Raw genomic sequence first — 23,689 nt, forward strand, 5'->3', positions numbered from 1 at the left:
CACACACACACACTCTCCGCCAAATCAACAGCTGGCCTTTGTGATGTCACCCCTCCCCTGGCCAATCAGAACGCCCTGAGGGCTGGGTGCAGTATGTCAGCGCTAAGCAGGGCTCCACCCTCGAGAGCCAATCAGATGGCCCCTGTGGACCGGAGAGAGAGGCAGACGGCGAAGACACACACACACACACACACGACCAACTGTGGCGAAGTGCCACTGTGGGACAGTCTGTCAGGGTAGGAGCACGCCAGCACTGCAAATCCACCTTATTCGGTTGCAAAGGGTGCATGTAAGCTACCCATCGAACTCAGTGCCGCAGTCGCACACACGCCCTACTTAAAGTGATGTCCCCTTGTGCCTCAAATCTTCACATTTCCGTGCACATTTTTTGCGTGAAAAAATAATACCTGATGGTTAGGTAGAGGTAGAGGGTGGTTAGGTAGACGCCCCTGTTTAACAAGCAAGCGCCCTTTCCATTGCTGACTGACGCAGGGATGTGAGGTCATTGAGAAAAGTGGGTCACGGAAAACGAGTTACGTGTTACTGTTGAAAAGTCGCCCCAAAAACAAAGGGCAGGTAAAAAAAAATGCCTTTGAATATGAACGAAAGGTTAACTACAGTCAAACAAACAAGCTTTCAGACTTAATTTCCAGACAAAACTAACAAAATGCTGTCTATGCCCACACATGCTGTCTTAGGTTTGACGCCCAAATTTCATTCTGTAGGCAGCTTATTGGGTATGACACCAAAATTGCTATCTAGACAGGGAGCACGCTAGGTTTGATGTCCAAAAATGCTGTCTAGATAGGGAGCTAACTAGGTAAAATGCCCATAAACGTCGTTTATGTAGCTTTGATGGCCAAAAATGCTGTCTAGATTATTAGTTCAATAAGTTTGATGGCCAAAAATGCTGTCTAGATTGGGAGCTCACTAGGTTTGATCCCCAAAAATGTTGTCTAGATAGGGAGATAACTAGGTAAGATGCTCATAAATGCCATTTATGTAGCTAGCTTTGATGGCCAAAAATGCTGTCTGCATTGGGAGTTCACTAGGTTTGATCACCAAAAATGCTATCTAGACAAGGAGATAACTAGGTAAAATGCCCATAAACACTGTCTAGGTAGGCAATTTACAAGGTTTGACACTCAAAAATGCTGTCTCGATTGGGAGCTCACTAGGTTTGATTCCCAAAAATGTTGTCTAGATTGGGAGATAACTAGGTAAAATGCTCACAAATGCCATTTATGTAGGGGGCTCACTAGCTTTGATGTCCAAAAATGCTGTCTAGATTGGGAGCTCACTAGGTTTGATCCCCAAAAATGTTGTCTAGATTGGGAGCTCACTAGGTTTGATCCCCAAAAATGTTGTCTAGATAGGGAGATAACTAGGTAAAATGCTCATAAATACCATTTATGCAGCGGGCTCACTAGCTTTGATGGCCAAAAATGCTGTCTGGATTGGGAGTTCACTAGGTTTGATCACCAAAAATGCTATCTAGACAAGGAGATAACTTGGTAAAATGCCCATAAACACTGTCTAGGTAGGCAATTTACAAGGTTTGACACTCAAAAATGCTGTCTAGATGGGGAGGTCAGGAGGTTTTACCCCCCAAAATGTAACTAGGATTTATGCACAAATTTCAGTCTACTTAGGCAGTTCACAAAGTATCTGTCTAGATGGGAAGCTCACTGGGGTTAATGCCAGAAATGTTGTCTAGCTAGGCAGCTCACTAGGTTTGAGGTCTAAAAATGCTGTCTAGGTAGAGAGTTGACAAAGTTAGTATGCTGGTAAAAAATCCGCCAAGGTAGTCGGCTTTCTTGTTTAAAGATTAAAAACTCTCGGTCTAGAAAGGAAGGCCAACATGTCACCCAGAATGTCATCAAGGTAGGTAGCTCACTAGGCTTGATGCAGTCTACTAAGACAATTCAAACCAAACATGCTTCCAGACAAAACAATATATCCAGACAACACTACAAATTAACAAACAATCATAATCTTGACATGATGGTGACTGACTGTGACAACAAGTACTGCCGTTTTCGTGTGTAAAAAAAAAGGAATAAAAAGTCGAACTGACAGTTGCACAAAGCCAGTCAAGTTAAAGTAAAACTCCCCATTCACCAAGCGTCTCCTTTCAGTGAAAGAGAAAATCTGCAAAAATTCCAGCTAAACGCCGCATTACATGCCTCTCATTTGCATAACAAAAGACCAGAGGGGGGAGGACTGGCACTGCTGGCTAATTGTAGCCCAAGATGCCGTTAGCCTGCGGAGGAAATGTGACAGCCGCGTTTATTCTGCTTTCCCCCTGATGGTGTCTGCAAGAACGGTGGGAATAGCCTCAGGATAAGGGTCGGGATTTGCAGACACCTTCTAATAAGCATGAAAGGGGCAGTTAGCGTTGTACTTCTGGGCTATCTTGACCAAAAAAAAAACAAAAAAACATTACCTATGCAAACCAACAAGAATAAATGAAAAAGATATGGATTACTGAAGCAGCGGAGACAGCGAGAGGTAGCACAGTAGTAATTTGTATCGGATATTATCTCATTAGGGAGAAATGTCCAGCTCCACACTGATTACCGAAAGATAGAACAGGTCAATAACTCTGTAGCGCCCCAAAATACCACAGCACCATAATTCACCAAACTAGCCATTATTCTCGTTAATACGTAGGGAAGAGAGAAGGTCTGCTGTCCGCTGGCTTTTCCAGCCATGTAAGAACAGAATGAGAAAACGTGTTGACATTTAAAGGTGACCAGTCACAACGGTCATTTCTCTGGTCTAGTTGACACCTCTGGACAGCTCTGAGACCGGGATGCTTCAGAGAAAAATGAGTCTGCGAGAGTTTTGTGGAAATCTGGATGCAAGACCCTCTCAAGGCGATAAGAAATCTTACCCGAAAAACATAAAGTGGTCCTGCTCTAGAATCACAGTACTTATTGGGTGAACAGGGTGCAGAGGGTGAACGGGTAAAAACTAATATTTCGCCAAAAAACGTATCAAGTTGATTTTAGCCTATTTCGGGCATCAATTGAACTATATAAAACACTCTGCTCTCATTAACAAGGTGGTTATAGCCTCTTTTGGGCACCAATTCAACTTTATATCACTGTACTCTCATTAAAGTCTGGCTCTACATTCACACTACTTTTTGGGTGAACAGGGCAGGGCGCACAGGGTGAAAAGGTAACATTCAAAACAATAACTGGCATTTGCTAAAAACCTGGTGAGTATGGCCTATTCTGGAACAATTCAACTGTATATAACAGCATATAACTGTTCACTCCACACACACACACACACAAAAAAAATTGGCAGAAAGATTCAAAGTACTTTTTGAGCGAACAAGATGCACAGGTATAACAGATACAATTCTATTTATTATATTATCTATGTATTTTTTTAACTCTTTTGGACACAATTTAATTGTATATGACTGTACTCTCATTAAAGTCTGGCTCTACATTCACACTACTTTTTGGGTGAACAGGGCACACAGGGTGAAAAGGTAGCATTCAAAACTATAACTAATATTTAGCTAAAAACTTATCAAAGGGATTATGGCGTCTTTTGGACACCAATTCAACTACATATCACTGTATGTAAAAAAGTAAGGATACACTGGATACTCCTCAACACAAATGGCCAGCTTAATGACAGAACTTAATGGGTGAACAGGGCACATATGGTGAACAGGTAATGTTCACAATGACAGAAGAATTTAACAAATTGATTTCCTTTGGAAACCAGTTAAAAGGAATTTTCACAGCACTAGTTTAATTTCTTAACCCAAATGGCAGTCCACCAAGCAGCTACTAGATAAAAAGTCATTAAATAAAAGTCATCTCATTGTCTATAATGAATGCGGTGCTGCAGAATGAAGTGATGCTCAGGTGAAAGGGGGGCGAGGGGCGCGCAGGTGAGAATTCTCCTGTGGTGATGCAGATGAGCTTGTACGAACAGGAGCTCGTGGATCATTCCTTACCGCAGCGCCTCTCGCGCACGAACATTAATATTCGGCGTGACAGAAACAGGCCGGCGGCACAGGAAACCAGGACGCCTAACAATACACCGCATGAGTGTTTAAAAATATATATAAATAAAATAACAGCTGAACAATCGCAAGGTCAAAAAGAACCCCAGCGCAAGACTATGCATCATGTCAGCGCTTTACAAGAAAAATTAAGTTCATGTACCAGATACAGGTTATATTGTTTGGCTGCTGGAATATGGTCAAAGATCTGGATTTGAAATGCAAAATGCTGCAGATTATAATATCTGTGATATCACTGATGTGACCTTGAGTTGTCACTGTAATTGATCTGAATTAGGGCTGCACGATAAATTGTTTTAGCATTGATATTGCGATGTGCGCATCCGCTATATGTCACATCACAGGATGTGCGATGTCAAGACGATCATTGATCTGTGATATGTACGGACCAGGCAACACAGTTCGAAACGCACATCATTTTCGAAGTTTAACCATCATAGAGTGAAATATTATTTGCATTGGTTTTAGGTTCTGTCAGTTTAAACATTTAAGTGATTTTAAGCCAAATTGAGCGCAAGAAAGAGAACTCATTTTGTAACATTACGTGAACACCGAATTACGTTCTCTTCCACCTCTAGTTGAGCGTGAACGGACACAACACACAAAGTTAAAATACCAGTCTCGGTGTGTATCCTCATAAGCACAGTTTGGCTTACTAAAACGTACACAATTGAGAAAGAAAACAGATGCGTATCATTATATTGGATCCGTGCATTCGGCCTTAAAGGGATAGTTCACTTTGAAATTAAATTTTGGTATGTTTTAGCTTACCTCAAGGGCATCCAAGATGTAGGTGTCTTTGTTTCCGCAGTAGTTTCAATTTTGATATTTTTAGGTCAAACCGTTCTTGTCTGTCAGTCATATAATGCAGGTCTTGGTCACCACCTCAAAGAGCATGCACAGAGAAGTCCAAATTAAACAATTCCAAATCTTAAGTACACATTGATGGCCTAAGACACGAAACGAGCGGTTTGTGTGAGAAAACGAACAGTATTTATATCGTTTTTACCTCTTGTACTGTACACAACCACGTCCAAGTGATCTGAGGGCGCGCGCGCTTCCTGGTGTGTGACGTGTTCGCACGTTCTGGCTTAGTCTGCGCAAGCGCCGGAAAGTGTACAAGAGGTAAAAACGATATAAATACTGTTCGTTTTCTCACACAAACCGCTCGTTTCGTGTCTTAGGCCATCAATGTGTACTTACGATGGGGAATTGTTTAATTTGGACTTCTCTGTGCATGCTCTTTGAGGTGGTGACCACAGACCTGCATTATATGACTGACAGACAAGAACGGTTAAAGTTAGTGACAGCCTTTAAAGTGACAGCAGCCTAATAAACCTGCTGATGTCCGTGTCATTAATGTTAATCAACCAACAAAATACAAAGAGAAAATCACTTTCGTAGCTTTAACAATGATTAATTAAATTAAATGTATACAGTCGAGACTTATACAGTGTTATTTTACATCAATTTCTGTACCTGAATACTGTTAGACTTACCTGGAAAACCTAAAGCACTGTTTTTTTCATTTGTACCTTTGCTCTGTTGTATTCATCTGATGCTTGTATTGTATTGTATATGTATATATATATATATATATATATATATATATATATATATATATATATATAAAAAACAAAATAGCACAATGCCAGTTTTTTTCCAATATCTTGCAGCCCTAATCAGAATCCGCAAGGATCAAAAAGCATCTGGTGACTAACCAAACTAACAATGATTTCAAGCCAAATATTTAAGATAAAAAAATTAAGTAAAAACAGATCAAATGTGGATGAGAGAAAGCAGCCCAAAACCAGACACATTTTCCTAAAAAAATATTTACAATTAATCAATAAAATTTAGTACTGAAAAATGAAATAAAAAAAGCAAGTAAGCAGCTATCTAGGGTCAATGTGCAAAAATGTAGTCTAGGGAATAAGCTCACTACTTATGACACCAAATAAAAGCTGTCTAGATAGGGAGATCACTAGATTTGACGCCTAATATGACAAAGTAGGCCATTTACTAAGTGACACCAAAGAATTTTGAATATTGAGGAGCCAATATTAAAATTAGGTATAAAAACATTTCAAATAGCATTGTACCATAGCATTATATAGTACGTATACTGTGGATAGTATGCAATTTTTTAGTATGCACTGAATACCAGGATCATCTACTACATTTGCCTAAAAACATGAAATACACTAAGCACACTGTTCGAGATACTGTATCCCACAATGCAACATGCTCAAATTTCCTTTTCCAGCATGATGAGTGCACTACAAAAAAATATCTACAGCAATTTTGGGAAAAATATGCAAGAAAATTGCAGGGGAAAAAAAAAAGATTCATATTTGCTGTTTTAAATCTGAACAGACAAAAAAAAAAAAACTGTTTAGGAGTCTAAAATCAGTGTAAATGAAGAGGTTAGATAAGAGTTAATCGTAAAAAAAAAAAACATTTCATAATTAAAAAAAAAAAAAAATTAATAACAAAAACACTTATGATTGTCTTGTCACATCTCCTCCTGGTGGTTTAATCACCTGCAAAGGCCCTTATGAATGAAGCCTAGAGCTTCATAAACTAAACCCTAAAGCTACAAAAACATATCGGCACTACTTTATTATGAAATAATAATAATAAAGCATATCAAAGCATGAACATATCAGTGATTTATAAACCTGCATGTTTATTTACTCTTCATGTGCCTGATCTCTCCTTGGCCCTTGATATACAAGATCATTTATCACATTTACTTCAAATAATTATACGAGGAGCAAAACACACAGGCTGTTTAAAAAACACTCTTTGACACGAAAACGACACATTGTCAGTCATCTGAGGCGGATATTTGCTTTGAAATCATTAAAATGAGACTAAAACACTGTGGTGTGTTAGCACACATGGTAAAGCTAAATGAGTTTAAACACACATACAGCTTTTCCAGATCATTCAAACTCACAGGAATAACACCGAAAATCGTGATATTAAAGGGTTAAGGGTGGTAATATGCTTGAGGCTTACCTGTAAGATGGATAGACGAATAAATATTTGAAGGAATGAAGAGAAATAATGAGTCTAATGGCTGCTAAAGGCTGAAGTCAAAGCTGTCGGTCTGTCAGCGGCATTGAAGACACAATATTCAAACACCTGGAAGGGAAAATAAAATTCATGTCGGTGAAGTAGCAGAAGTATACCGAAAGAGGGCGCAGAGTGGCTCAAGAATTCAACTGAATGAGAAATAAATCTATATTTCTTATCATAAATTAGAAATTATTATGTAAAAAAAATTCAATGTGTTTATAGCCACTTTAAGTTGAGATGTAGTAAAGGTTTGCAAGAATTCAAAGATTGATAAAAAATATTATAAACAAAACAAAACCCCAAAATAATTTGCCTAATTATTATAGAAAAACAGTTTAAGATATAATGTTCTCATACAGTGTATTTATTTAATTAATAAGTACAAATATTAAGCTTTAAAGCAACGTATGAGCTTACATTTAATTGAACTTCACATTAATTAAAAAATAAAAAGAGTAGTTTCTTAAACAAAAAATAACATGCAAATAATACGGAAAGTAATTACTAAAACAAGTTTATTATATATACATTGAACATTTTAATATTATTGAATATTTTTATTTAAATCTGTCTTTTTATTTTTCCTATTATCTTTATTATAATGCAATATAATTGTTTAATTTAATCTAAAGGCGAATAAGATTTCAATATGTCATAATTCATAAACTAAACATTAATAATAGTGAATAGGTTATTTTTCTTATTGAATTTATTGAAAGTGTAAACTTTTCCTTTTGAATCTTTATGCCACGTGACACGAGATTAACCAATCGGTGATCAGTACTCACGTCCCGGAAGTACTGCTTTGTTTCTACGGTTCTCCGCTCTAGGTTTTGTTTACATTTCTAAGATCCACAGAAGGGTGAAAGATACTCAGTGAGTGACATTTACTCTTAAAACTTACTATATTTGATTAAAAATGCACTTTTGACTGTTTAAAAAAAATAGTAGAACATCCAGACACCTTAACTTTATAAACAAACACATTTGAAGTTGCCAGACACACATAATTAAGCGTTAGTTGGCAGTAAAATGTCTTATATGCCAAAATATTGTCAGTAACAAAACAAAAATAACATTATTTTGACTACAGATATATATACTTTCATTTCCAGCAAATTGCCACTCGTCGCGCGGATATGACGCACAGCGTGTTTTGTGACGCAACTCACTGTATTGCCGCGAAATGTCAAATCATGGCTGTAGGAATTCCGAAATGATCGTCTCATGGTGAGTGTGAAAAAGTAATGCTACAGTATTATATTATGATGTATTTGTTTTGTTTTCTTAATGTGTGTAATTTAGTAATCTCCAAACCACAATGCATCTCATTTAATATAAAGTATAAATCTGACTGCATGTATTTGTAATATACAGAGAATGAAAACAATGAGAAGTGAAGTCAAAAGAGATCCAGAGGGGGTTTCCCTACATGGCAAGGATGCACTTCAACTCCTTCCACAGAAACTGCAGGAAAAGCTGATGCCCTTCCAGAGAGAGGGTGTCTGTTTTGCCCTATCAATGGATGGACGGTCAGTTAACTTTCTTTTATATATATTAATCTATGTCTTTTGTTTTGTTTTTGCTCATAACACATTTTTTCATCTTGATGTCCAATTCTGTTCTTTTCTTTATTCCAACGTGTATCAATATACAACAAATTAGCCAAACAAGATATAAACTTGCACGTTAGAAATGAGTGGCACATGTATAACATAAATGTACATCTTTCGATACAAATAAATGAAATGTTAAGACAAATCTCAAACGCATACATACATATACCGGTATATATATATATATATATATATACACATACATTCATGTAACATGTACATGAGCACTGGCGTTCAAAAGTTTGGAGTAATTACGAGAAATAATATTAAAATGTAATAATATTTCACAATATTACTGTCTTTACTGTGTTTATGATTAAGAAATTCAGCCTTGTTGAGCATATAAAAAAAACTAAAAAAAAAAAGAAGCAATTATTCCAAAATTTTGACCTGTAGTGTAAATATTTTCATGCATCAAATAATTAAATAAATCTAAATAATTAATAATAATAAAAACAAGTTTAAAAAAATAGGTCATTCCTACAATATTCAATCATTTAGCCACATTATTTTTCATAAATATGAATGAACTAATATTTAATTCCAGTTCACCAGTTAAAATTGAAAATTGATTGGCTTTATAAACAAAGAATTTTGGAATAATCAATATATAGTTTATGATGCTTAAGTACTGAAATGATGAATCATTTTTTAATCCACTCAAAAACCTACTTGTCAAATTTATTTATGATAAGACATGAAAAGATGGTCTATTGCTTCAATATCATTACTGCAAAGACTATTATTTTGGTCAAGATTAAATCATAACTTTTGAAAGTCAGGAAGGAGAAGGATAAATGTTTTTATTTTAATTTCAAAATGAATACTTTTGCTTAATAATTGGATATTTTAGGTGTTTTGTCCTCAAAATCTTAACCACTAATATCATAACATTTACACTGATGAGCCAAAACATCATGATCAGTCACAGGTTCAGCGAATATTATTGATCATCTCCTAACAAGGCCACATATTAAGGTCTGGGTAGATTAGATAGTAAACAAAGTGCGCTACAATGCAGGAGAAATGGGCAGGAATAAATATCTGAGCGACTTTGACAAGGGCAAAATTGTTATGGCAAGGCAACTGGGTTAGAGTATCTCCGAAACGGCAAGACTTGTGGGTTGATCCTGGTCGGCAGTGGTGAGAATACCAACAGTGTCCCAGGAGGGACAAACCACAAACCGGCGACAGGGTGTTGGGCGCCCAAGGCTCATTAGTCTGTGCCAACAGAAGGCCTACTGTGGAACAAGCCACACAAATTTTTAATGATGGTTATGGAGGGAATGTGTCGAAAGCGCCTACAATGGGCATGTGAGCATCGGGACTGGACATGTGGAAGAATTTGCCTGGTCCATTGAGTTCTTTTTCACATGGACGGCCATGTACATGTGCATGGTTTACCTGACGTGATGGCACCAGAATGCACTGTGGAAAGGAGTGTGATGCTGTGGGCAACCCTGGGTCCGGCCATTCATGTGGATGTAAATTTGACACGTGCCACTTACCTAAAGTTGTTGCAGACCAGGTACACCCCTTCATGACAATGGTGTTCCCTGATGGAAGCAGGATAATGCACCTTGCCACACTGTACACATTGGGTGCATCTCATGTCTTATTAGTGCATCCTTGTTTCCTTTCCCCGTGTCTCAGCTCCACCCCCTTAGGATGCGAGGGAATGATACACCTGTGTGTGAAGCTTCCTCGCTCCTCATTCCTCGCCTCCTCGCGGTGCAATTAGAGAATTGGGATGTCCTTCAAGATGGCTGAGTTCAATCGGTTTCCGGGTCACAGGGTTGAGGAAACAAGGAAGCATCAATTTGAGTATTGAGAAGCACCCATTGTTCAAGAATGGTTTGAGGAACTTGATGAAGAGTTCAAGATGTTGCCCTGGCCTCCAAATTCCCAAGATCTCAATCCAATTGAGCATCTTTGGGATGTGCTGGACCAACAAATTTGGTCCACTTCGTCTTGAAGGATATTCTGCTAACGTCTTGGTGCCAGAAACCACAGGACAACTTCAGGGCTCTTGTAAAGTCCATGCCTCGGCGGGAGGCGCTGTTTTGGCAGCACGCGGAGGACCAACAGCATATTAGGCAGATGGTCATAATGTTTTGGCTCATCAGCGTATGTATACCTTTTGTACCCCTGTGTTTCTTATAAACTTGGTATTGTTGCATCTGGTATCTAGAAACAGAACAGCTCTCTTTATATGTTACTCTATGTCTGTCTGTCATTCTATCTCTTAACCTGTGCCTGATTTAAGCAGGTGAGAATCTAATTTACTTCAGTTCTGTCAATCAATGTTCTGGGTCAGACAGGGTCAGTTAGTCGACGCTGCCGAAGGGGTCCCGGATCGATGGCAGGACACACAGAGTTCTGTTTGGTGCAGACAGGGTCAGTCACTTAATTAGGCAGACATTCAGCGGGACGGATATGTCAGAATCCCAAAGGAGTCACAGTGGCTGATGGGATGGATGTAGTTACAGATTTAAAAAAAAAAAATTTGTTCAATAGCTTTATTTAAGGGAGAGAACAAAACATAGCTAATTACTGACCGGGTTATAATAATTAACTAAACCCATAGAATTTTTTTTTTTTTGCTATTTTAAAATAAAGTAAACATTAACTGTTATAAAAAAAAGAAACATTTATATATATATATATACTTTTTTTTTTTTAGTTTTTTACATCCACAAACAGGCTCTGTTCTTTAAACTTTCATAAATAATCTTTTTTTTTTTTTTAAGAAACGGCTAAAGACACATCTTTTTTTAAGCAGCACTTGATCTATTAATACTAACGCTTTCTCTTCTATTCTATATCTATTTATTAAAAAAAACATGTACTGCGTTAGATTAAACTGGGAAGGGTCATAGCACTTGCATATTGTTGTCCTATTGTTAGTTTAACTGCTTCTATTGTTCTCATTTGTAAGTCGCTTTGGATAAAAGCGTCTGCTAAATGAATAAATGTAAATGTAAGAACGCTGGAGTATAACAATCAGCTAACACATCAATGTAAACAAAGACGAGAACGGTCCAAGATCAACTAATACTGGGGGCTAAATATACAGAGAAACAAAAGGCTAAAGCAAGGAACAGGTGAAACAAATCAAACATTCAATGAGTTGCCATGACAACAAATGAGATCTTTCTAGAAACCAAGGAAACAGGAAACAGATAGTTACAAACTAAAAGTCGAGAGTTTTGTCACAAATGGCACACTATACAGTACACTATGCACTATGTACTTATGCACTATGTACTCATCTGTGTAGTGTGCGAACTTTATAAGGTTATTTTTTCATTGGAATCTGATAGCCCTTCCCACCCGCTATGTAATTTACATGTAACAGTATGTAATAGTCGATTCGAGTGTATGAACTGTCCAACATTCCACACTTCGTTTTTTTCTGTTAATTTAGTGCATCATCCGAGTTTTTTAAAGTGCACTTTTTATTTTTGGAATTTTCAGTGTGAACCCACTACTCGCACTATCTATACTTAAAAATGTCATAGAACAGTGCATAAGTACACAAGTTGGGACGTATTCAAAAATTAACGTTACAACAACGAATAAATATACATTTTTAGAATATTTACTTTTATTCTTGCATCCCTTTAAAAATATGTATATTTATTAACTGATGACTATTATATTTATGAGCAAAGCTGATAAGAATTATATTGTGCCATTTTATGCACTTGTCGATAACCAAAACCTTTTGTTTTTGTGTATTTTTACATCCACAAACAGGCAGATGTTTTGTTTTCTTTTAGCTCTCATAAATAATGCATCTTTTATTGAATGTATTATTGAACAAACAGCTCTAGAAAACACTCGAACACAATTTCCACACTGACGGATTTGGCGTAATGTGTTTGTTGCTGATCCTTAAGTTAAGAAAACCGTTAATAATTGTAAGGGTATTATTCTAAGTGTTTTCTTCCTTTAAGGGGTCTGGTGCATCTGGCTGCAGAATAAACAAGCTTTTATTGACTGTAATCAAGTCTGACTGTATTCAGTGGGCCGACACTAATTTCCTCTTTAACTAGACAGGTACGGTTTCGCACAGTGCCAGCTGCTGATAGATAACTCTCTTCAATAAATAAATATCATTTTCTTCACTTTAATTCTCTTTGTTTAATATTAGATGGTTTGATGATCTGAAAACGATGTGAGTACCATATTCCATGATGCAACTCGCTCAACTTGACCTTCCTTTTTTTTTTTTACATACAAAAAATACAAAATGAAATGAATTTAAAATATCTGGATGCGTGTTAAACATTATGTAATGTAGACTTTTCAAACAATAGAAAATATTTACCAATATTATTTTTTTTTTTTTGTGATATGTATTCTTTTATACCAATGTATTCTTTTTTATTCTTATTTGTGCATTTTGGCAATAACAAAATGGTTATTAGAATACAACAAATACAAACACATGTTATTATTTGTGATATTATATTTATGCAAAGTTGTTTTGCAATCTAATATTGGATAAAATGATTATCGCTGTGTTGTCATGTGACTCCGGATGAAGTTTTTCCAGTTTTACTTTTAATTCTCTTGCATTTTTAATGCAATTTTATATATAATGTCTTTTTGACAATCAAGAAGTCAAAGAGGTCTATGGAAAGTAAAGTGTATTTTTGAATGTTTAAGTTTCTCATCAAGTCTGCATTTATTTGATCAATACAGTAAAACAGTAATATTTTGAATTTTTTATTTTTTATATTTGATATTCCTTTGATGGCAAAGCTGAATTTTCTGCATCATTACTCACATTGTCACATGATCCTTCAGAAATCATTCTAATGCTGATTTGATGCTCAAGAAACATTTCTTATAACAGTTGTGCTGCTTAATATATTTGTGGAAATATTTTTTCAGGATTCTTTGATAAATAGAAAGTGCAAAAGTATGAATAAACAATAAATCAAATATTCATTTCTTTCCATAAAATAATATCTTGCTGACCCCAAACTTTTGAACGGTAGTGTATATCATTCTAAATGTAACTTTCCACTCAGAGGCACTTTAAGTTAAGATTCAATAGGATTCAAAAGATTTAATATTCATTCATTTGGATGTCTCTGTTCAGTGTCCTGTGTTCTCTGTTGGATCTAGACATTATTAATAACAGAAGCAGCTTAGAAGATACGACATCAAGCCATGAAGCCAACATCAGTCACCTCTATGAAGCTATCACTTTATCCGAACGGGCGTGTGGTTCGTCCTTTGTTTTTTGTTCTTGAATCTAATTTAGCGATTAATTTCCCCTTGTGTAGCGCTTTGATCCCGCTAATCAGTTAGTATGCGTATTATGGCCCCAGATAATTGCTCTCTAATTAAATATGTAATCTCCACTCCAGCCAATAACCCCAGAAATCCTCAACTGTAATTACTTTATCCGTACAGAGACTCTCCACCTACAGTCTAATGAATCAGGACAGGCGTCCACACGGCTGTGTGTCATCTCCAATGACTAGCCACTTTTCATTTAATGTTTTTTGCCGTGGGAAATGAAGGTGGTTAGTTACTGTTTACTTTTCATATTAGACTTGACTGACTTAAAAGAAAATCTCATTAACGTGGATAATTTGAGAGCAGCGACGACGGTTAAACAGTTAATTGATATTTGCTCCAAGGGTTTATTTAACGTTGACTTAACGTTGGCACATTCATTTTGAGCATTTTATTTATTCGTTTCTCACTAATGTCAAAGTTTAATGTCAGATCATACCTCGTTATCTTCTTCCCCGCCAATTACTGGAATGTCCTAGTTTAATTCAGAATATCAGAAGTAAAGTTGGTTGCAAATTGGTTTGCATACAAATTGTGTCTAAACAGACCGTTTTTCCATGTTGTTTTTAGTGTCAGGTTGTTTATCCGAGTGAAATGTGTCACTTTTAAAGGGATACTCCACTTTTTTTTGGAAATAGGCTCATTTTACAACTCCCCCAGAGTTAAACAGTTGAGTTTTACCGTTTTCGAATCCATTCAGCCGATCTCCGGGTCTGGCGGTAGCACTTTTAGCATAGCTTAGCATAGATCATTGAATTGGACAAGACCATTAGCATCTCTCTAAAAAAAATGACCTGCGTAATAATCAAGAAACTTTGCTGCCGTACCATGAGTCCAGCAGGCGTAATGATATGACGCAGCGCCTGAAAATAGTCCCCAGCTCGGTAACTTCCAATGTGACCGGGACTAAGTTTGTCTAACCTATTAGACCTATTTTCAGGCGCTGCGTCATATCATTACGCCTGCTGGACTCATGGTACGGCAGCAAAGTTTCTTGATTATTACGCAGGAATGAGAGTATAGTTCCTAGCCATATCAGCCTAGAAAATCGTCTTAGTACACGATGTAACTACAGAAGAGTCAAGTTTTAAATGGGAAAAATATCGAGCATTTTGTTTGAGAGAGATGCTAATGGTCTTGTCCGATTCAATGATCTATGCTAAGCTATGCTAAAAGTGGTACCGCCAGACCCGGAGATCGGCTGAATGGATTCGAAAACAGTAAAACTCAACTGTTTAACTCTGGGGGAGTTGGAAAATGAGCCTATTTCCAAAAAAAGTGGAGTATCCCTTTAACTGCCTTGTCTTGAAGTATTTGAACAATGGCAATAGATTACTATGAAAACCTAAAGTAACCAGCAGTTTTGGTAAGTTACTCTAAGAAAGTAATTCGATGTATAATAAAGTCCTTCTTAAGCAAAGCAATGTTTTTGTAAGAAAAATATCCATATTTATAACTTTATAAACTATAATCACTGGCTTTCGCAACGGTCATCTAGTTGCGTGGGGTCAGAGGTCACTCTTCCGCCGGAACTAGACCTCTTTTTGAGCGTTTTACTTATTAGTTTAATATCAGATCATACCTCGTTTTTTTCCCCCTGCTAATGTTGAAGTTAAATGTCACATCATATTGTTATCCTCCTTTACACATGATTATTGGAATATCCATATTTCATTCAGAAATTCTGAAGTAAAATCGGTTGTTTTCAGTGTCAGACATGAGACACGTCACTTTGATTTGGAAAGTATTTAAATAAAACCTTTGGTTGTCTTCAGTCGTGAGACTACAGATTTGTTGTACTTGGTGGCGCACAGTTGCGGCCACTGAGAACTGAGGCAGGAAGTGGAAATATTTAGTGGTGTTTGTGTTTGTTTACGTGTTTGGAGAGTCTGTTTCGTTTAATTGTGTGAATCTTTACCTTGCGGTTGGAGTAGATGTGCCCCTCATGTAATAGAATACAACCACTCTGTGTTTTCTAAACCATTGATTTCCGTTTTTTCTCTCTCTTTATCTCCCACCTCTCTCTCTGCAATTCAATAATCCCCCTGAAACAGAATTGCTTCTTTTTTTGTTACAGCACAGCCAAACCACACACTGAGACACAATACTTGCTCAGATGATGCAGTGTTTTAAGCTGCGCTGTGCTGTTTATAGCAAGATTTCATCAGCGGCTTGTTACCAGTCGAGAAGATAGATATCCGTGGTTGCTTTCATATCTTGAAAGCACAAAAGGTGAACGGCAGCCATTACTTGAAGTATTAGATCTAAGGCTGTAGATTATGAAAAATCACTGTGGTAACCACAGTTTACTCTAAAATACCATAGTCGATTATTGTTACTACTGTAAAATCATATAGTGAATTAATTTGGGATCTCATTCAAACAGCTTTTTGTCTCATTTCTCATTGCTTTTCTAAGAGATTACACTAAGATTTTCGTCTGGTAAAATAGAGACAAAAGATCAGAATAATATAAAGACTTAGGAGTGAGCTCTTTTGATCAAAACAAGCACCTAGCAACTACCCAAAACACCCTAGCAACCATTCAAAAAACCTTTGCAACCGCATAGCAACGTGTTGGCATGGTTTTTGCATCTTTTTTCTTCAGAAATAAAAAAAAGTTAAAGGGTTGGTTCACCAAAAAATTATCTATAATTTACTAACCTTTAAGCCATCCTAGGTGTATATGACTTTTCAGCCAAAAACAATCAGAGTTATATTAAAAAATATCCTGACTCTTCCAAGCTTTATAATGGGAGTGAATGGTATCCAAAAGCCCAAAAAAGCGCATCCATCAATCATAAAAATAATCCATATGGCTCCAGTGGGTTAATAAAGGCTTTCTAAAGTGAAGTGATGCCTTTTTGTAAGAAAAATATCCATAATTATAAACTATATTCACTGGCTTTCCGGTAATGGCCGAATGCGAGTCTAGTTCCGGCGGAAGAGTGACCTCTGACCTGACATATTGACGAACGAGGAAGCGCAGAGGATAGAGCAACACCGGTCACGAATTAGAAGTCTAAAAAGACAATTTTTAAAGAGAATTCTCAGAGGAGCTTGAGTTTGTTGACCAGCTCTGTTTGTTTGAACCGCGAGAGGCGTCTACTCTCAACTAAGCTTACGCAACTCCTACGTCAATGGCCGGAACTTGACTCTCTCGCGAACATGCGGACAGACGTTACCAGAAGCTAGTAATTTATAAAGTTATAATTATGGATATTTTTCTTACAAAAACCCATCACTTCACTTTAGAAGGCCTTTATTTACCCCTGGAGCCGTATGGATTACTTTTATTATGGATGGATGTGCTTTTTTGGGCTTCAAAATCTAAGATACCATTCTCTCCCATTTTTTTAATATAACTCCGATTGTGTTTGGCTGAAAGAAGAAAGTCATATACGCCTAGGATGGCTTGAGTAAATAATGGGATAATTAAAATTTTGGGGTGAACTAACTAACTCTTTAAATGTCGTTTTGTGTTTACAGTGGGGGCTAATGCTAAGTCTTACCACGGTTTTACTGTAGTAACGTTAAGGTGTTCATAAAAGTAAAAACAAAGCATTTCTACAGTGGTAGAAGTCATCTAGACTGGTTATACTGGTACAGCAGCTATTATTGTTGTTTATTTTAAGATTTTTCTCCACAGATTAGCATTATGCTAATTTTGTTCTCTGTGCGTCACAAGAGCTAGAAACCCACTTTTATCAACGGCGTGCTAACGCGCAACACCCTCACACCACGTCAAAGATGCTAATAAAGCTGTAATGCACCAGCGTATGGACTACGACTACATGTTAATTCATCATATTGGATGATGAAATGCTATGCGAGGGCGGATTAGCATACGCCGTGCTGACACAATTACTGCGGTTTAATGAGCCCTGAACTCTGAACCACCAATCAAAGCGCTACACCATCAGCCACCATGTGCCACACAGGAGCCAAGCTATATCTGTCTCTGTATCGAGCGCCGTGGCCGAGACGATCAATAGATATTGATCTGAGATGAAGGCTTGCAAAGAAGTGATACTGTACGGCCGCTTATAATTGCATCAGAAGTGCAAATGAAGGCATGGAGGAAGATTAAGAGATTATTCAATATTAGGCTTGTAATGAAAGTGGAATAACAAAGCGAATTAGTGCAAATTAAGTTGTCTTTACTAGTTCTGTCGGTGGCCTTCATGTCAGGGGCAATGACTCGGGCAAAAAAACAGCAGGTGTGTGTGGACTGTAGTTTTAAAATGCCTTGAGAAGGTATTAAGGATGTGCTGAATATACATTTGAATGTTTGACTAGTTGGATTTGTTGGTTAGCTTTGATATATTTTCACGATTGTGAATTAGGAAACTTCACAAGCTGAAGCAGTAACATTTAAAAACATGCTCGAATTAAGTTCACGGTGTTGTTGACAGGCAAATCAGACGGGGCCATCCTTCAGGACACAGCGGTGCATCGGTTGCAAACGCCGTTATTTAAAGAACAGTGATTAATGTGTGAAACGGCGCACACACACACACACACCTGAGAGCCACTCGAGGCGTGTGAGAGCGCATTACACAGCGCCAGCAAGTGCTCCAACAATTTGAAGGCAAGAAAAAATAAAACCCCACCGGCAGGACAGAGGCTGTTAATCATCCTTTCACAGTAAGGGAGGAGAAAACAAGATGAAATGGCCATCATAGCTGTCTCTCTCTATCTCTCTGTCTCTCACCTCTTTATCTTTATTTGCTCTTCTGTCGCTCCTAGACATTTCAAGAGGTCACTTTATTCTGTTATCGATACTGATAAAAAATATCATAAGGTTAAATTAGCTTACTTTTATGCCTTATTACCTTTAGTAATAGTATCTGTGCCCTTTCAAAATGCAGTGACATTAATACTATGGTACTTTTATATATAATGCTGTTTTAGTGGGGTTTGACCCTGGAAATAAACCAAAACTTTTAGGAGTTTTACTATTTAAAAACAAAGAAATTCTATAGAGATTCTGGACTATCATTTTGAAAAAACATACTAATGCTATTGTACTTTTTGTTTATTTTTAATATATTTAGTATATATATATATTATGTCATTTATTCTTATTTATTAATTTATTTAAAAAAAGGAATTGACACTATGTGCCATTTTTGTTCATTTTCACATTTATTATATATATATTTATATATATATATATATATATATATATATATATATATATGTGTGTGTGTATATATATATATATATATATATATATATGTATATATATATGTATATATATATATATATATATATATATATATGTATATATATATATATATATATATATATATATATATATGTATATGTATGTATATTTTAAATATACAGTATATTATGTGTTTATGTATGTATATGTGTGTGTGTGTGTACACATAATATACTGTATATTATGTGTTTATGTATGTATGCGTGTGTGTGTGTACACATGCACACATTTATTATTATTCACATTATTATTATTAGTAGTAGTAGTATTTATATTAATTCATTATACAAAAAGATATTGTCACAATATGTTGCTTTCATAATAGAACAACAATTCTAGTACTCTCAACATGATGTACTATGATGTCCACAAAAAAACCCCACTAATACTTGATACTTTTTGTTTGTATCAATGAATCAATTAAGATGGATTTGTTTCTAAAATTGTTACAATACATTTTGCTGCATTAGACTTCTGTGTAATGTATTGTTTGGAAAATGCGCTGTATTTGTACACTGTATGCAAATTTTGCATCAGCATTAGCTAAATGCGCTGCTGTCAAGGGAGCGCGTTTATAATGACCATCCCGTACGTCATCGCCAACCGAGGCGTTGCTGGAATCCGCATTAATAAACCAAAAAGAGTAAATAAAACCAAACAAAAAAACAAAAAAAAGATGCAAAGCTCTTTCATTTTGTAGCCCTGCATGTATCTGCTTCACTTCTTCCCAGTAAATCCTTGAACATTGCCTGACGCATGAGCAATTAAATTTTTTCCCCTGAAAGAATCCACAGAAGATCAGTGTCTCTCGGCATTACTTAAAAAAAAAAAAAAAAAGAAAGAAAGAAAGAAAGTGAGATGAAAAAGAGGAAACATCTCCCCTCTAATGAGTAGATCCGCTGTTTGAACAATGGATACGGGCGACTCGCGGAGCACTGTGACATTTCAGGAACGGAAATGAGAAAAGTCTTGATGCTTTGCTTTCTTACTGGTATCACCAGGATATAGACAAATGTTGTGGGCTGTTTTACCATATTTATTTGCATCTATCTTCAGGTGGCATTCGAGGAAGTTTTAGATCTTTGCAGATTTATCATACACTAAACACTAGGCAAGAGATGAAAAGTATATACAAGATGTTCATAAAACACTTTTATGTTATTTTCTTTTGAACAAGTGTACTATGCAGAGATGTTATAATCTATACGTAATATATATATATATATATATATATATATGTGAAAATATATATATAATATATATATATATATAATATTATATATATATATATATAATATTATATTATATATATATTTTCACAAGTCAACAGCCCTTATAAATAATATATATAAGTGCTGTTGAGTTAATGGCCCTAAATGCCCATTTAATGGCCCTAAATGCCCCTAAAATTAAAGATTGTGGAAAAAATACCCCTGTAGGAGAATTTGATCTCATATTCATATCATATGATATTGTTAAGCAATATCACACAAGTAATGAGCCTAATATCACACGAGTGATGTTTCTGTCCCCAATAGCATGAGTGCAAATGTGATATTGATTTTACACAACAGGTCAATAAATAAGTCTAAATATTACCTTTAAAGCCAGAGCAGAACTGTTGTGTGTCTCCGAGCAACACAATGTTTCGTTTCTGAATGAATCCGTGTTTTGAGCAAATCAATCGGGTGAACCAGTGATTCAATGGCCCATTCATAAAAAGAGCCATTTAGTTTATTCCTGAATGAATCAGCCGTTTGAACTAATTGAATGAATAAATGAATGACTCAATTACTAATTTAGACATTTACCACCTACTGACAGTTATTCAGAGTATAATTTCAAAAATTTTAATTGAAAAATTCTGTTTATTTACATTTACTCATGCTCATGTCATTTCTAACCTGAATGACTTTTTTTTCTTTGGCTGAACATAAAAGAAGATATTATGAAGAATGTTGGTTATGTTTACGAGACATTTTTCAGAAAAAAAAGTTTCTCAGAAATCATGGCCATTGTAGCCTAAAAGTTTACGCGAAATAAATTCTATGTTGAATCTAATAATTGTTATTTTATTATTTTATTTTAATTCTAAGGGTTATCGAGCGGGTGTAAAATGGTCACGTTCTTCACATTTTTGTTGACTATTTTTAAATGAAAACCGTAAGGCTATGAAAGTGTACAATATGGATCTTTTTGTTGCTGCTTTGATTAGGAATCAAGTGGCTTATATCTTCAACGACAACATGCTGAGCTCAGGATGTTGGCTCAATTTAATTTAGAGGAGCAGCTTGATTGATTCAAGGCCTATATTAGTTGTTTATTGGGGTCTAAAATGAATGGCTGTTTTAAATAAACCCCTGTATGCTGCAATAGGGCTCCACACGGCTCTGCTTCGGGATTGAGTTTTTCCAAGCTGTCTGGCTGCCAGTGTGAAATTGGTCGTTGAGTTCAGGTGTGCGGGAAATTATATTGAGCAATGTGCACTGGCTAGGATGCCCAGCTTTCACAATATTGCCTGGATCAATACGTGCCTCTCCGGACATCGGTTTAGGGAAGAAATTAAAAAACGTGATACAGAGGGTAATTATTTCGAGAATGACTTGAAGATGTTCTGGAGTCCGGGTAGGTCAACGTCACTGAACTCTGAAAGCGTGAGTTCGATATGCCTTATTAGTTTTCATTTCTCTTTTGCAGGTGTATGATTGCAGATGAGGTAAGAGCAATTTGCTTTTCTCTACTCTGATCCAATTCGTTTTCCCAGAGACTCCTGAGACCACTCACCATTTTTGCCATCAGATGGGTTTGGGAAAGACGATCCAGGCCATTTCCGTGGCGTATATCTTCAAACATGAATGGCCTCTGCTGATCGTGGTACCTTCATCTCTCAAATACCCTTGGATTGAAGAGCTGGAGAAGTGGCTCCCTGAACTCGACCCCAGGGACATCAACTTGGTGGAAAGCAAGACCGATACAATGTACGGCAACTTTAAGTTCAGTAGATGTTCAGTTGGAAAGGAAGTGAATTGACAATCACATATATTTTCTCCATTGAGAAATTCATTCTTGGCGTTAACATTTTAAGTGATTTATATTTAGAACTTAATAATGATTTCAAAATAAAAAATTCATATACTTAACTAACCATCCGGAAAACATTGCATTCTATTTTAAGTGTTTTATTTTTGTCCAAACATCTGATAATCTTCTTTAAAACAGCAGATTAACACACACATAAACATCTTAATGTTGTTAAAGTGGAGAAAATGTAATGCCTTGTAAATGTTTGCTACATTCAAACACCCAATGGGCATCTTGGGCGATCGATCGTTTAAGTTTGTTTTGCGGTCCCTGACACATCGGTTCGTAATTCATTGGGATCCAGTGGACCGTACTAGAGAACGTCTGCACTGGTGGCCGAGAGATTTTTTGCTCAAAATGAAAGATTGATTCTTTCAGACTGTGTGTGAGTTTAATCATAGTGGCAAAATTGATTCATGAAATTTATGACTGAGTCTGACTTTGAAGAAGCCTCCGGAAAAGTTAGGAAGAAATCTCTTGATTTCTTTTCTCCCCTCCTCTTTGTGTGACACATTTTTATGAGTAGCTTTAGAAAGTTATGAACGCCATTCTTGCAGATTTTCAGCCTGTAGAAATACAAAACAGAAGTAAAATCTGTTCAGTGACTACAAAATTACACCGCAGACGTATGAAATCAAATCACCTCCCCGGAGAGATATTAAACAAATCCTAACTTATCTCGCCTTTTACGGCTTGGGAATCTTCCATGAAGAATACTTTAGCTCTATCTTAGGATACAGAGAGAGCTTATGAGAGCTGCTCTTCCCTTCCACAGAGGATGCTGGGATTGATTGTACAGCCCATGCAGTCAGAGGGTCATGTTGTCTTTTTGCCTGTTATTGACGCGTCTAAAAAGAGGCTCACAAATTGCTCTGTTTACCCTGAGAATTCTGGCCCGAGGTTGAGCCGACCTGTAAAGTCATTACCATGGCAACATCTCCCTCCGAGCTTGATGAAGGCCTGTCAGCATGGTGAATGATATTTTAACTCTAATGGCTCATAGTGCACAAACATCATTTCCTCTTAGTGTACGGCTGGGCGTCTTTACACAGTCTGTAACTGAAAACCGTGAGGCTAAAGATTGTACAAATGCTTTTACGACCTTGTGGCTCCAATAAAAACACTAATAATTTCAACTATTATAAATATGTCTACGTGTGCACGGTTTCTGTTGTGACGGATTTGTAAGTTACGACTTGCTAGTGTGTTGTGAGCAAGTATTGGTTTTGTTTTAGACACAAAAGTAGTTGGCAGAGGCTATTTACACTAACTCTGCCCAAGACACGGGATTGTCACCAGTAGCAATAGT

The 23,689-nt window shown here is 36.5% G+C and overlaps 2 protein-coding genes across 12 annotated transcripts in view; one reads left to right on the forward strand and one right to left on the reverse strand.

Moving 5' to 3' along the window:
* The window catches only part of r3hdm1 (R3H domain containing 1), a 41,700-nt gene extending 34,502 nt beyond the window's left edge, over window positions 1-7,198 (reverse strand). For 5 of the 9 annotated variants that reach the window (XM_079889872.1, XM_079889871.1, XM_079889867.1 and 2 more), the window contains exon 1: window positions 7,079-7,172. The gene's annotated coding sequence lies outside the window, so the exon portion shown is untranslated. Of the gene's footprint in view, window positions 1-7,078 lie in introns of all 9 variants that reach the window. The other 4 variants (XM_079889873.1, XM_079889869.1, XM_079889870.1 and 1 more) reach the window with 2 other exon arrangements.
* A 759-nt stretch (window positions 7,199-7,957) lies between these two features.
* Window positions 7,958-23,689, forward strand: part of zranb3 (zinc finger, RAN-binding domain containing 3) — a 56,939-nt gene continuing 41,207 nt past the window's right edge. Inside the window, exons 1-5 of one of the 3 annotated variants that reach the window (XM_079891585.1) lie at window positions 7,958-8,014; window positions 8,254-8,382; window positions 8,516-8,670; window positions 21,997-22,015; window positions 22,099-22,277. In XM_079891585.1, coding sequence (XP_079747711.1) covers window positions 8,519-8,670; window positions 21,997-22,015; window positions 22,099-22,277 — 350 coding nt within the window. In that variant the 5' untranslated portion in view covers window positions 7,958-8,014; window positions 8,254-8,382; window positions 8,516-8,518. The remainder of the gene's footprint in view (window positions 8,015-8,253; window positions 8,383-8,515; window positions 8,671-21,996; window positions 22,016-22,098; window positions 22,278-23,689) is intronic. The other 2 variants (XM_079891584.1, XM_079891586.1) reach the window with 2 other exon arrangements.

Source organism: Squalius cephalus, assembly GCF_949319135.1.
Source record: "Squalius cephalus genome assembly, chromosome: 13".
Lineage (NCBI taxonomy): Eukaryota > Metazoa > Chordata > Actinopteri > Cypriniformes > Leuciscidae > Squalius > Squalius cephalus.